The sequence below is a fragment of the Anthonomus grandis genome, chromosome 22 (genome assembly GCF_022605725.1).
Source record: "Anthonomus grandis grandis chromosome 22, icAntGran1.3, whole genome shotgun sequence".
In the NCBI taxonomy this organism is placed as follows: domain Eukaryota; kingdom Metazoa; phylum Arthropoda; class Insecta; order Coleoptera; family Curculionidae; genus Anthonomus; species Anthonomus grandis.
The window spans coordinates 19,219,352-19,235,520 of NC_065567.1; the positions used below are offsets into that span (position 1 = coordinate 19,219,352).

Below are 16,169 nucleotides of genomic sequence, written 5' to 3' on the forward strand. Positions count from 1 at the left end.
CTGTAATAAGTATATATCTTTTACTCTATTTTCTGGGGTATTTTCTCACTATAAGAATACAATGTTTTCTATTCAAACTCGTTCTGTGCATCTTATTTCCATTGCTTTTTGTGTCATTTCTGTAACAAATTCAATCCTCGATTATGTTCACACTCTCAGTTCTGCTTTTTTAGATATTAATGTTTGCTCCTCTTTGGTACAAATTTTCATGGAGTGTTTTTATCATTGACTGTAGTTCATCCCAGTTGGTTGCAATCAAGGCTACATTATCTGGGGATCTTAGATGATTTAGGAATCTATTATTGCGAAATTGTATCTCCCTGTCTTAATATTTTTTTGATTGAGATGCAGTTTGCTCTTAGCTTGCCATCAAGTTGTGCTATCATCGTTGCATAAATAGACATTATGCAGCAGATTTATGTACCTCAAGTCTATTTGCTATCAACCCGAGGTTTTTTGACAGCCCATAGTTCTTGGTCATCGCTCGTTGGTTTTGGGACACCCTGTATCAACCAAACTAATTTTAAAAAGTGGTCCCTCTAACTCAATTAACATTCCCACTATTAAAGGTTTTTTCCGTTCCACGGTTTAGCCGCAATCGAGCACCGAGATATTAAATGGACACCCTGTAAATTACTCGTTGTTAATTTTTAGAAGTTCTGTGTCTATTTGCTTATGTCTTACTGTGTTGATTTTTCTTTCGTTTTGTTGGTATTTTAAATTTTATTCTGAGAGGTTTATGGTCGTTACTTATGGTGAAATCCATGTCCACATCCTCTATGGTTTTTTATAAAAAAAGGTATTCATTGCCAAATGCTTCTAAATAGTTCATTAATATTTCCTATTTTCCTTCCGTATCCAAAGTTGTCTATTTTGTCTTCTAATTTCTTGCATAGTTTTGCAATAAAATCGGCGATGACTAACATGTTTGTGCATTTGTTATTGTTAATAGCTTTCGTTACAGTTTCGAAAAATGCTTCTGTTTCTTTATCGGCGTGTGTTGATGTTGGAGCATAGATCTGTATAATTTTTACAACTTTGCTCAAGTTAACAATTACAATTGCTACTCTTTCAGAGATCTGCATTTCTCTTAGAGATAAGGGATTCTACTCCATCCAAGCTGTCATTTTCTCTTCCTTTATACTATAAAGAACATTTCCCGATTTAAGTTTAAAACAAGATTCATCTCTTTTCTTCGCCTTATTTCATGTTCTGTAATTCTTCATCTAGGTCAAGTAGTTTTTCATTACTATACAGAGATCTTACTTTATATGTTGCAATATCCATATCCATTGCTTTTCGAAGTCATTAGAACCTTCTGCTTTTCTGTCCTTCCTCCAAGTGAAGTATTTAATACAAGTGTTGGGGTAATAATGAGATACTATCGATTGAATACTACTCATAAAGCCAACTTCAGGACACTATGTCTGAGCATGAATTCATTCTCGTTGGATATAGATGGAGAGGGTGATAGATGAAGCAAAAAATTAAATCATGATTTTGTATGACTTGGACGAGTGCTTTATAAATAATTAAAACTGTTTAATTATAACAATAAGAAACCCGATTTTTTAATATTATTAACTCTCGCCCTACACGAGTAATTTTATTCTTACATGTGCTAGGTTTGCATGACATATAGTAATCCGGAGGTAACCAAAACCTATCAAAATTTTAATTTAAAATTTCATTTAGTTTTACTTACTTGTAAGCCGTCGTAGGTCCAACTTCCGAATTTCATTTCGCATCTTTGGTCGTCGAAAGGGAACCAGGTGATATCGATTTTACATGTGCTTTTAAATATTCCCGGCGGCAAGTAGAAACAACTGCCGTTGTTGCGGACTACGACGTTCGTTGGGTAAGTTCCGTCGAAACCCTCGTCAGCACTGAAACAATATTTTTAGATTTATAGGCCATATAGAAAATAAATTACGTCTAATATCCAGTTACGTTCTGGACAACGATGCGACGCTTCGGTGTCCCGGTGCCTTTAATTTTTGATTTTATTGGTTCCCAATGTGTCTAATATTGACACCATTACATTAGATTAATGGTATTGCTTCTTTTTATTGTATTGTTTCTGGTATCTGACTTAACGGTTTTAATTACAAGTCCAGTTTTTATTTTCGGCTCTTAATTCTGAAAATCAAACTGGTTTATGATAAAGTGCTTTATATCTCGGATATTTTTAAATTATTGAGTTGGTATATCAAGCTGTCAGTCATAACTTTAAGCTTAACCACTATTTTAGTTTTAGCACTAAAACTTGATTATTTACCAAGTACATCCAGGCATTTCAATTTAAGTTTTGAAATTTTATTAACATTAAAATTATCTAAGATTTTATATAATTTAGGAAAATAGTTTATTTTATTTTCCTTTGGCACGGATATAAACAGACAGGGCATGATTGTTAAACTTAACTTGAAATTTCTCAAGAGTATTCATGGAAATCCATAACGACGTATCAAAATCCAGTTAAATTTAATAAAAGTTATAATAATAGTATTATTAATAAAGATAAGGAAGAAATATCGGAATTACGCAAGTAATTACAGATAATTTAATGGAGTATATGCAGATTTAGACGCAATAAGTATGCAATAAGCAATAATCAACACCTTGACACCTCTTCGGACCCCAGGTATCATCATAGATGATACGTTGAGATTTTATTTTCTCAAACGAAGCGCGCATTAATATTTCGCTCGGAACCAGACGTATCATTAGCGATGCCCACTGGCAATGCTGTTTATAATTTTTTCCGCATGCGATTTTGACATTTTGAGGTTATAATTTTATCTGGTTTGTGTACGTTTGGACTTGTATTTCTTGGACCATGGTTTTAAGTAGAAATAAGCGTAAGTATAGAAAAATTAATTATTTTGTTTTGTTTAAAATATAGTTTGTAGCTTGCAGAATTACGATTTAATAAAAAATTATGAAAAAAGTTAAAATTTCGGATGATTTGGAGAGTTTTAGTTAAGGTATCATTGGTGATAACTTGGGATTCTACCGATTCAGATATATATCATATTATTATTTTTTAGTTGATAAAAACTACTTTTAGTTTTTATTTTTTGATGATAATATTTTTGTTTTAGGACCTTTAACACAAAAGGAGCTTCAAGATTTAGCAGACAACATTGATTTGAACCAGTCGGATATCGGAGAGCTGTCATCAGAAGATTAAGAGGAGGACCTGACAACGCATTTTGCTGAAGATGAAGAAGATCAACAGACCGACTCTTCATCATCAGACCATGACCTACCTTTGTCCCATTTTCTCCCAACAAGAAAAAAAAGTTGGGGCCGAACTACTAAGCTAGAGGTAATTTTTTTCCATTTTTCAATTATGCTGCTGATGTAAACAAATAGTTAGAGTACCCCATCAAATATTTAGAAAAATACATTTCAAACGACTTTTACGAAGATATTGCACTTACACAAACATGAGAGAAATAAAGGATAAAGGTCGTTCTTTCGAGACTACTTCTGATGAAATAAAAATGTTTTTTGGAGTGTCGATATTAATGGGAATTTACGGACTTCCAAGAATTCGGATGTTTTGGTCCAGAGAAATGAGGATTCCCATGATATCTGATAATATTACCAGAGACCGATACTTTGGTTTGTGCTGTCGTCTGAAACTTGTAGAAGATGACAAGATATCAAGGGAGCAAAGGAGTTTAGATAGGTTTTGGAAAGTAAGGCCAATGCTTGACAGAGTTTTGAAAGGATGTAGATAAAATAAACGTACTGAGGCAGCATCAATCGACGAACAGATGATACCATTTCATAGTAAAGTAATAATGCGACAATTTGTGCATGGAAAACCTGAACCAGTAGGCATTAAGAATTTTGTAATAACAACACCAACTGGAATTCCTTTGGATTTTTACTTGTACGAAGGAAAGGGCTCATCACTAGAGTTAGCGCTCACTCTTGTACCAGAGAAGCTTGATATAGGTGGCAGAATGGTACTCAAACTAACTGACACTTTACCAGCTGGTGTTTCAGTTTACACTGATAGATATTTTACATCTATGCCACTAATAAATGCATTATTGTTCAGAAAACTAACCCTAATAGGAACCATGATGCTAAATAGGCTTCCAAAAAACGCAACATTTTTAAAAGATAACGATTTAAAAAAATCAGATAGAGGTTCCCATGACCAGTTGGTAAGACAGGATTTCAACGTCAATTTAGTAAAGTGGTTTGATTCGAAACCTGTACAGCTTGCTTCATCATCTACTGGCGTTGAGCCACAAGGAACATGTTCACGTTGGTCCAAAACCGAAAATAAATACATAACAATAAATCAGCCTGCAATAGTAAATGAATACAATTTAAAAATGGGAAGTGTGGATCTACTGGATAGAGTGATTGGAAAGTATCCTATGCGTGCTCGAACAGACAAATGGACGATTCGAACCATTTATCACTTTTTTGATTTTTCAATTGCTGCTAGCTGGTTAGAATACTCTTTAAATCATGCAAAGAAGGATATTATGGATTATCTTGATTTTAAACTCTCGCTGGGTAAATCGTTAATTCATTCTGCTAATGAGAGCAAAAATGAAGAAAATAATATTGAGGAAGAAGATGAATTACCAACTTCTCGCAAGCAAAGAAAAGTTGAGCCCGTACCAGACAAGAGAGACAGAAAAAAAGGAAATAAGCATTTACCTACTTTCATGAAGAACCAGCACAAATCACGATCTAAATGTCGAAAACCTGACTGTGGAAAATTAATATTTGCAAAATGCACCTCCTGCAATATTTTTCTGTGCTAACTCAATTAATTAGTTAGACAAAAATTAATAAGTTCGACTTTTATTTGTATTAATATAATCCTAACGTATCATATATGATACGTTTTTTTTCCAAAAATATAAAAAAGCAGAACAAAAAAAATTGAAAATTGTTTTATTAACATACTACCTACAAGGATAATGCAATGTGTTTTTGTAAATTTCATGTAATAGACTCTTGGGTCTGAAGAGATTAATTCGTTTCTTAAATTCGCTCTCTATAAGTCGCAAACCTGTTGAATATCCGAAAAGTCTAAACAGAATCCATAGATTTTATCACAGAAATTCATAGATGAGCACTGATTTTTCGCATAAATATTTTTTTGTATCTTGATCTAGATAGTTCCTATATAGATATAACCATCTTTATGCGAAGTAATTGTTTCTAAGTTTATTGGTCTTTATACCTCACTCTACTGTCAATAATCAAGCTTACATTTTTAAAAGAGTTTTTCATTCATATTAAATTAGTAGTTCTAGGTTAAGGCTTTCAAGAACATTACTTCTTTTGTTTTCACTAGAGAATTCTAATGCAACTCATTTTGCCGGATAGCCAGTTGCTGTAATAGATTTTCTAAATCAGAATTAATTTGAGCGTTGGTTTCTAGAATTTGAGACAGCTTAAAAGAAACATGCACTTGAGTATCGTCTGCGTACATAATATTTTAATGATTTTAAGAACTGAGAGGTTAATAATGTATAGAGAAAAGACCGTCACATCAAGACTGCCAGATTTCATGATTTACCATATCAGAGGCCTTAGTAAAATCCAACATCACCAATATATTTATTTAAGTTCCATCCAGACCCTTGACCCTTCACTGCTATGGTTTTTTTCCTGAAGCCAGATTGTTTTTTAAATTATATTAAGCCACTTGAAATTAAATATTCGAAAATTTAAATTTATCGGGTTTCAATAATTTCTTCCAAAACTTTAGAAAGAGTTGATAATATAGGAATTGAACGTAATTGTCCAAAGTCGTTTGGATTACGAAATTTTGGAAGTGGCAGAATATTAGTTTGTTTCCATTTAAAAGGATTTGAATTATGTATTTTTTATTAAGAGTAAAGTAGATTGATAAGAAAATAATCTCACCAAAAATTTGTTTATTTTGAAGGATCGTCCTTTCATTGAAAATTTATTATCTCTGTCGTTTCAAGTAAGCTTATCTTGCTAAGCTGTATCTTGATATTGCAATTTCAGTGAAAATTATTAAATAAATAGCCTGCAGCAATCACTGAAATCAATACTGCGTTTAGCTTATTCAGGGTTTTCTGAAATAGGATATTTTATTTATAATTTCTCTTTGTTTTTCATTAAATTTACAATGACTGTTTACTTTATGATTTAGGTTTTGCTTAAAAAATACTCGTTTTATCATTTAAGTAATAAATATTTAATATTTCTTAAAAGTTTCGTAAATTATAGGAAATTCAAAGTTTCCAAGCTCCCCAAATACTAAAAAAGTAATAATGTATGCTATATATAGACCAAAACAATCTGCTTCCTTTGTATATAATATAGCTTGTGTAATTTTGTTTCTTTTTATTTAGGCTTTCTCCCCTAGTGGAGCAGGAAAAATACTGAGAAATTGTATTAATTGAAAATCGTGGTGGCGGTCTAAAGTTTATACATTTTATTAAAATTTAAAATTTACTCATTCTACTGTTGCCGATAAATAAATAAAATTTTATAAGATATATTCTGGAAAAAATTAATTTTATTAAATGGATTTAATCTTCCTAAATCTGAAGATGCTAATATATTTAGCTAAACGCGTGTAGCGATTAGAACAAACTGTTTTAGTCAAGGGGTAAAAATATTTTTTATTTTATCCTTAACATTTATATTGATAGAAAGCCATAGAAAGTTATGAATCCAGTTGCTATATAGAGTATATTTCACTAAGTGAATGGCGGTTATATCTCGGGAACTGTCAATCTGTCATCATTGGAATTTCTTCGATACTATAAAAGTGACCAAGAGAATGCTGAAAATTATTTTTAAATTCAAATTTGATCACCAGGGTCGTAATTAAAAGGTTAATAATTTAATTCTAATTCTGTCAGAAAATATCAGTTTTAAGTAAGTTTTCTTTTTTTTAAATATAATTAAAAGCCTTGGAATATTTTTCATATCATTTTGGTCAATGACTCTGAGTTGGAAGATAGTGAAAGTGTTATTGTTTAAAGTTAGTACCCGAAAAGTTTTAGTAAAACCAAAGGAGGCGTCGTCATTTGAATTAAAAGCTGTCACTTTGATTTTCCACAAAAATTTAAAAGGCACCGTATGATTTTGATAGCAGAATTGAAAAGTAGATTAAATTTATCAGAAAAAACCTAAGAACCATAATCGGCTATCTTTTTTACTTTTCGAGTTATTACCGAAATAAAAATTTTTGACGCTTAATATGGGTATGTCATCTGGCATTTATAATTATTGGGTTTTTTTGTTTATTATGCACCTCCCTTCGCAGTTTATCGCACTAATATAAATTATGTAAAAATATGAATATTTCTAAACATTCTAAAGTTGTTCTAATAAAAAGATCATTTCATTTAAATCATAATTCTATTCTAATTACAATTATCTGAGGTAAATCCAGATAAAAATGAAACTGCAAATAATTTATTTTTGACAGTTGACATTTTTATTTAGTTGTGCATTATTCTAATTAAAATAAAAAAAATATTTCATTATTTTAATTCGCTTTTGTTGTCGTATTTTTACGGAGCGTTTTTATTATTAAATAACTTACACCAGTGCCAAGGCGTATGACATGCTCACCCTATATTTTCATGTGAATATGCTGCATAATATCTTAAGCAAAGGCATTATAGAAGAAAAGTATTTTGACAACTAGCAATTGAGGACAACGAGAAATGATCCCCTTCGTGTTCCAATCAAAGGGTCCGGTAAGAAACCATGAACATAATATTATAAACGTTCTTGCATGCATTGAAGCTGTACCGTATTCATGCACAAGAGAAGTTTCGCTTCATCTAGGAATTATTCAACTTTTGGTGTTTCGAATATTGACAGAATTTAAAGTTCATCCACATCATATCTCACGAAATGATATAGAGAAAAGACTCCACACCAATAACGTTATCAGACATTCAACATTGCACCCGTATTTGAATAATTTGCCATTTTGATGAAATGGATCAAAATTGCACAAAAAAGTTTCTACTTTAAAGGAGGCAAGAACTGACAGTAAGTAAACAGTGGTGTACCATATTTTTCATTAAAAATATTTACTTTAAACCTTGTACGAACGTCATTGATACTAATAAAAAAATTAGAGAGCCTCAGAAAAAGCCTTTTGATGCATAGAAAATGCATACCAAATATTACTAAAATATCTACAGGGGCTTCGTAGGTATTGTAAAAAAACATATATTTTTCTTAAATGTTTACCACCCGGTATCTCAAAAGTTAGGACTTTCAGGACATACGTTCATATAAAGTTTTTTTGTTAAAATTTACCCAAGAATCAGCTCCTGAATTTTTTCGCATCTATTTATTTACACCCTGTATATAAAAAGTTGTCTAGCTAAGTCCAGGAAGAAATTAAAAAAATGACTTTTGGAAGCCCTGAAACTCTCGATAAAAGACTGCCAAACGAGAAAAACAATTCTAATTTTTAAAAAACATAAAAAATTACTTCAAAACCAGGAAGAATTGGAAAAATGTTTTTAAAAACTTTGAATAAAAGTGACGAACGTGGAAAACGAAAAAAATTACAACAAAGGCATTCAGAAATTGCTTCCAAGAGCCTGGAAGAATTTAAATTTTTTTCCAATAAAACGTTAAAATCACGTCAAAATTCGGGAAGACGGGAAACAATATTTATATTTCCTGGAATACTCAAAAGAAAATCCTTTTAAGAGCTTGTAAAAATTGATTTTTTTCTAATGTCTGACGTATGCACCTAAAAATGAAAAAAATTAAATTCCTTGAAGTTGTAAAAATTACATTAAAAGCTTGGAAGATGAAAAAAATTAATTTCTGAGACACATAACAAATTAGATGTTTACAAAAAAACCTTCCAAGATCCAGGAGAATAGAAATTTTTTTTTCCCAATTTCTGGAACACCGTATTTCCGGTAAACCTAAAATATTAAATTAAATACTTTCCTCATACACTGAATTTAAAAAATTAATTACCGTATTCTAGAAATACAAAATATATCAAAAAAATGGCAGACCTGTTCGGACGTTGCGCTACTATGACGCTCCGTCATATAATTCCATACTTGTTTCAGACATTATAAAAGAGAAATGGTGAGGTAGCTCATGGAGAGTTGACACGTACCAACTGTTCCCGAATCAAGGTCATCAACAATTTATGATACGGTTGTAGCAATTTATTAAGAAGTTGCTTAAAACCCGTTTGAGAGCAGCAGGGAAAAATAAAATACTTGAAAGTACCTAAGAATCCTAATTTGATTTTAGAACTAACAATAAAATAATAATTGAAAAAATCACCTATTTATCACATAAAAAACAAACTGATCTTACGCTAAACTGAAATTTCCAAAAGAAAAACTTTCTTTTTTTTACTTAAAATAGGGAAAAAAATGAGAATTTTATGTTACAAAATGATGAACATTTTGAGCATTTGTAAAGTTTTCATTCTTGTTCTTTGGGTATAACCTGTTGGGCTTTAAACATGTTTAATTTTTTTTTAGTATTATGATGTTTAAATTAAATTATCTTTTTATTATAATAAGTTTTTTAGAAACTTTGTTATTTTTACATAACTTGAAATGAATGATTTAAAACTATGACGAGTTGATGCCAAATAACTAAAAGAAGCCCAATAATTAATGCGAAGCGACATACCCGTATAAAACGTATTTCAGTAACAGCACGAAAATTAAAAAAGATAGCGGACTACGATTTACAGTTTTTTTCTAGTAAATTTAATATACTTTTCGATTTTCCTATTAAAATTATACAGTGCTATTTAATTTTGTGTGGAAAAAATGAAAATATGACGCCTCCTACGAATTTTACTCAAAACTTTTGCGTCCAAATTGAACAAAATTGTATAAAGAGCTATTTAAATAATTACACTTTCACTAGATTTTCCCATTTTATGACAGTCGGTACGCAGTCACGGTAACAGTTTCCGAGATATAGCCGCAATCCACGCTTAGGGAAACACCATGTATGTGTCGTTGATATAAAACGATCAGTTACTATTCAGGTGTAGAAGTTTTAATTAATAAACCATTAAAATTAATATAATAATTTTAGCGGTAAGGCAGATAAGTCGGAAAATTTAAAAACTTAAGAGCTTTGAAAAAAAAAGCTATTTTATTTAAAGCTTCTTACGTTTTTAGGCCTGTTATATTTAATATTACGTAAAAATATAATATACTGAGGAATATTACATTTTTCCGATTTTAAATCCTATAAAACCTATCATTCAATAAATGGAAATACGAAATAATTAAATTGACAAGGAAATAATCCAGCTGCAGCCTACGATAATTGGTTTTTCAATATTGCGAATTCTATCGTTAATGTTTATGACCCTCCCACTCTAATTTGTTCAGCAACAGTTTAAATCGAATATTTATAACTAAAGTTACCTAGTAACGATGTCATTTCATCATTTTTATTCGATTTCAACTTAAATTAAAGAAAACCTTAATCTGGAAAACTAAGGTGTCTATTTATGGACTCTCGTTAAAAAGAAATCTATGCACAACAACAAAGAATCAACTTTTGCCACATTTTGTAATTTATATTGCCCATCAATATATCTGATAAAACTATTGGATATAACAAGCTACAAAAACTAATTATGTGGTTTATTGTTCACTTTCCGCTTGTATTTTATACATTACCGCCAAAAAAGTGCACTAACAAAAAATGTTAAAATGTTTTAACATTACGCTTGGTTATGTTTCGTGTGCCTTTTAGTTGTCTTGTGCTCATGTCAATAATTTGTCTATTGTCTAGCCGGTTAAACACTTGTGTGATTACGCAAAATATTTAAAAAAATATATTGGATACGAAAACAATGATAATTAGCTCCTCACTGAACCGGTGGAAATAACTTTAAATTTACTTAACCTTTCTGGATGCCCCTAGGAATTTTATTTCCACTTTAACTTTTAAGTTGCCCGTTACCCTCTACTTTTGGATTTACCCATAAGTTTTAACAGTCAAACTATCTTTCCAATGTCAATATTGATTTTTTACGACAATCTTAAGTGTACTTTTATAAACGGTTTTTTGTGTAGGTCAAATTAGCCTTCCTTGACTTGACTTTTAACATGCTAATAAATTAATTAGTTTAATATTTAAAAAAAAAATCGGTGAAAAATTTCATGCCCGGAGGTACCCGAAAAATGAAAAATTCCAAATTTTGAAGGTCCATATTTCGGTTTCTATGGGCACTATCGCAAAAGTTCTAACGGTTTTTTTTAACGTCTCTTTCTAATTCCAACGAGACCAATCTCAAGGTCATAGCTTTCTTTTTATCCCGGTATAATCCGTTTTTTCGTGATGTATGGGATAAGAGCAATACGCTGCTAGAGTTAGTTCAACATCGTAGAAAAATAATTTTCGCTGAAAAACATGCATGCCCGCAAGTATTCGAAAAATTTAAAATATTTAAATTTAGAGGCGTATTAACTAGTTTTTGAGGCTTTACTCTATATGAAGGGTGTCCCTATATGGTCTGGAGATTATTTTAACGCATATTCCTCAGTTGTAAATTGATCCTATTGCAAAGTTTTGAAGAAATAGATAGAAAGGATAATACAATCACTTTCAAAGACATGGCTGTTGTGAGCTCTAAAGATTTATGCTCAAAAAAATATACCTACCAAATTAAATCTGGGAATGAATGGGTTACGCCAGAACGTTTAAGGACATTAAAAAATTGGGATGATCTATATATCAGGTGGAAAAGATTACCAAATAAAAACACCGAAAAAGAATTTAAAGCTATAAAGAATAAAAAAATTAATATGGGGAGACAATTGCAACAAAAATATGCTAAAAACAAACTTGGAGAGTAATCAATGAACTATGTATAATGGAAAAAAATATTGAAGTTAAACAAATTGAGAAAGATGGACAAATAATAATTAATAAAGAACAAAACGCAAAAGAACTTAATACGCACTTTGCATCTATAGGAAAAAAACTTGCAATTACTAAACAATATATTGGAAACTGAAAATTTTCGAGAAGATCTAAAGACGGCAATTATTAACCCAGTATACAAAAGTGGTAAATTTGAGGGCTCTCAATAATTATAAGCCTATTTCGCCTGGAATTGGAATGATAATTAAAACACGATTGATTAAGTTTACTGAAAATAGCTTCCAATTTGATAAGCAAGAATATGGTTTGCATAAAAAGACTAACACCTTAAGAGCTGTCTCAGACTTTTTGGAATATGTATCAAACGAAATAGACAAACCAAATTATGTATTTATGGACCTCCAAAAGGCCTTTGATACTGCCGATATAGAACTGTTATTAAATAAAACTACTAAAATGTGAATCCGGGGCATTATTTAGGACACATTCTGTCAGCAGGATGCAGTGTGGCACAGGGATCAGTGCTTAGTTCTTTGCTCTATTTACTTTATGTACAGAGCATGAAGTTTGCTAGGTCAAAAGCTAGATATTTCGTGTTTGCTGATGACACAGTACTTGTATTTGCAACCAAAAACAACAAATTTTTTTTAAAAGAAATAAGCCGTGATTCAGAACTCTACTATAAGTGGCTTGGTTATAATAAGCTTAGTATAAATACTACAAAACTATGTGTGTTGGCATAAATAATAAAAATAAGTCAAAATATTATAGTAAATGAAAATAAACTGACAGACTATAAATACCGGACAAAACCTAAAGCATCACAGAAACATTTAATAAAATGACAAGGGTTACATGTTTCGCTCGACTAGAGCATCATCAGACTATAACATACACAAAAAAACCTACTCATATGTTAGGTGTTAAATTAAAGTTGTGAAGTGTATATAGCTAAATAATATGAAAACTAACTATGACTACCAATTAGAGACTGCCATCGATATGATTTACAAAATAAGAACTTGTTAAGAAATTCATTAGTGAGGACTATCAATTGCCAAAATTCTCCATTATTTAGTGTCATCAGTGTATATACTCAAACTCCAGAAATCATTGTGTCATTTAGTGGGAAATAAATAAGTCATGCAAGCCATATACTTAAAAATATTTAATACGTGGTAGTTTTTTTAAACTGATATTGGGTCATTAATATAGTTTTGTAAAATAAAGTGAATGGCCCCGAAATGTAGAATAATTTCAGTACAAAACGCGTTTTTTTTTTGCTTATTCCAAATTTCAACTGCCACAATAATTAAATTGATCTAGAATGATTTTTCCATTTGTTCAGTTCCATACCTTTAAAATGCTTATCTGCATTTGTACGTATTTCGAAAAACATTACGCGTTCAGCGCGATATCAAAACAAAAATAGCGAAACCTGGAAGAGAATTTAGCCCGGTATTTCCCTGCGATTCCCTTATCTCGCTTTTTACGGCCTGCCATCGCTAGTAACAGGCGTGGTGTGGCAAATGTGACAGGAAACTTATTTAATTTACGACTTACTTACCTGTTGTACATAAGAACATCTGGCTTCCAGAGGCGATGTGGCGGTATTCGCAGGTCTTTGACACCACCGTATTCCGACGAGTTCCACCTTAGATTTACGTCGTTCCATTCCTGAAATAAACGAATAAAAAATTGCCAGCGTTTGTTTTTTTTTAACACTATAAAAGTAATGCAGGTTCTAATTCGTAAATCGTGGGTTATAAGAAAATTAATTAAAACACTACTCTTTACTCAGCGACATTTCGGTACTATAGTATTGTAACTTTATTAAGCTCTTTGGGAGTAACTTTACAAAAAAAACTTGTCAGTATTGACGTTAATATGAGCCGACTATACTTTGAAATATTTTGTTTACAGTATAATAAAATAATTTCTTTGAGTGTCAAATGATTTCACAAGAAAACAAGTCACAGAACAATTTAAAATTAAAGTCTTTGACTTGGTTGTGTATTATTTACAATCGAATGGTATAGTTTATTTTAATTCTACCAAAAAAAAGGTCATTTATTAAGGTATTTTATTTAGGTCATTACTATATTACGGACTTATTAAGGTCATTTATTAAGGTTTATACGAGTGGTACAATAGAGATTTTTTTCAAATGCATTTCCGTGCTATATTGTAAAACACAACTTCATGTCACTAATACGGCAATGCACTAATACGTTTTTTTTTGTGTGTACAGGGTGGTCCAGTCGAAAGCGAAAACTCAAATGGCAGATAGGAAATACCAGTTTGTAATAAAAACTATATTCGAAAAATGCTTCGTAACTACGGTGTCAAAGTTTAAATTAAATGATTAAAAAATTGAATATATTTTCAAAACTACTTTAGCTATTTAAATGCAAAATGACATATTTGTACATCATTTTACGCAAAAATTATTAATTTACTTTTACCAGTGGCGTGCGTACAGAAACATCTTTCCACCATTTTATTGACAAAAAAAATACGTCATTGGTTTTATTAAAATTAAATAAAATAATAATATAATATTAAATAAACATTATTTCTGGAGTCCTTGATTAGTTTAGATTATTAGATTTTTTTCAAATTTTGGATTAGGCCGTGAAACAAAAAATATTAATACTCTCTGTGTTTTTGCATTTTATTATGACACTTTTTTAAATATCAGGTCAATTATTAAAAAAAAAAATATTAACATTGCAATTAAAGTTGTTTTTATTAAGGTATTAATCTAAACGGTATTGTTAAACGAATATACGCAGATATTCATTTTTGCTACGAATTTTGTGGTGAAAATGTGAGAGTAGCACTTCGTCAATATCGCAGATGCTACTACGGACTAAATTTTTAGTAATTTTTGTATTTTTTTCAGTTTGTTATTGTTGTTGGAAATTTTAATAAATTTTTTCGTTTTTTTTTTATTTTTTTTTTTTTGGATTGTATATATGTTAATTTTTTTGTGACAAACGGTTAGTCAAATAAAAAACTTAAAAGCAATTTTTTATTGAAAAACTTTATTAAAGATTCTAAAAAAAAATGTTTGAATGTAAAAAAACCAATGTCGCACCATTTTTTCAATTAAATTTTGCGAATAGGTTTCCGTACGCACGCTACTAGTTAAAATAAAATAATATTTTTTTTGATAGGAAGATGTATCCTGGCTAACTTTTCAAATATACCTAATTTCAATTTAATATATCAAGTAGTTTTGAAAATAAAAAAAAATTAAAATTTTAACATTTTAATTAAAATTTTGATACCCTGTACCTTTGTAACGAAGCATTTTTCGAATATAATTTATATTACAAATTAAAGATTTTCTATCTGCCACTTAAATTTCCGCTTTCGAAATTGGACCACCATGTATAAATATGACAATTTAATTAAAAAATTACTGTATGTCAATATTTAAAATATTCTCGTATTTATCCTTTATTATTTTATTTATTTTTATTTGTTTTCTTTACATTAAAGATAATATTATATACATTAGTCAAGTTTTGTACAATATATATAACAGTAAATATTGCGTCACTTGACAGCTCTTACGAACTAGTTGTATAATCCAGGGAGACAAAATGAGTCAAACAATTAATGTGGGTATTTTATGTGAGTGTATTAATTTTTAAGGCAATTCAGTATATATGGTACCTAAAATTAGTTATACACTATTTTTGAAGAGACGAGGATACGTAAATCACAAAAACTTTATTTACCAACTTTACCTACGTTGTTATATCATCACTTTTTTGTACCTTAATGTATGTGAAACCAACGATATTATAGATCATAACTAATTACAATTATTTTAAACTGTGTCAATATAACCTAAATAAGTATTCAAAATAGCGAGACTCGTTTTAACCTTATATGGTCATTTAGGACGACTTTTATAAGCAACAGAGTACACTTGGATGGAACGAAAGAGCATACGGAAATTAAGATCTCGTGATATATTGCAAGTTGTGTTTTCTCATATAGATTGCACAATAACATCAGAAAACATCGCTTTATTGTTATTCTTTTATATACTTTAGAATGCGATTGAATTCAAATATTCGATATGAATATGAAATCTGGCCTTTTTTCAATATTACCGGTTCATTTCTATAATATTTTGGATCTTCCGGAAATTATTTTTTTCTCGGGTAGTACATAATAACAATAGGAAAAATATTATTTATTTATATATAACATTTTAAAGACACCCAAGATTGATGTGAAGAAAATTGAATATTTTCTCTGGA

At 30.2% G+C, this 16,169-nt stretch overlaps 1 protein-coding gene across 1 annotated transcript in view; it reads right to left on the reverse strand.

Moving 5' to 3' along the window:
• LOC126748616 (neuronal acetylcholine receptor subunit alpha-7) overlaps positions 1–16,169 on the reverse strand; it is a 201,631-nt gene that overhangs the window by 72,031 nt on the left and 113,431 nt on the right. The window contains exons 4-5 of the mRNA XM_050457969.1: positions 13,457–13,566; positions 1,706–1,886 (exon numbers count right to left, since the gene is read on the reverse strand). Coding sequence (XP_050313926.1) covers positions 1,706–1,886; positions 13,457–13,566 — 291 coding nt within the window. The remainder of the gene's footprint in view (positions 1–1,705; positions 1,887–13,456; positions 13,567–16,169) is intronic.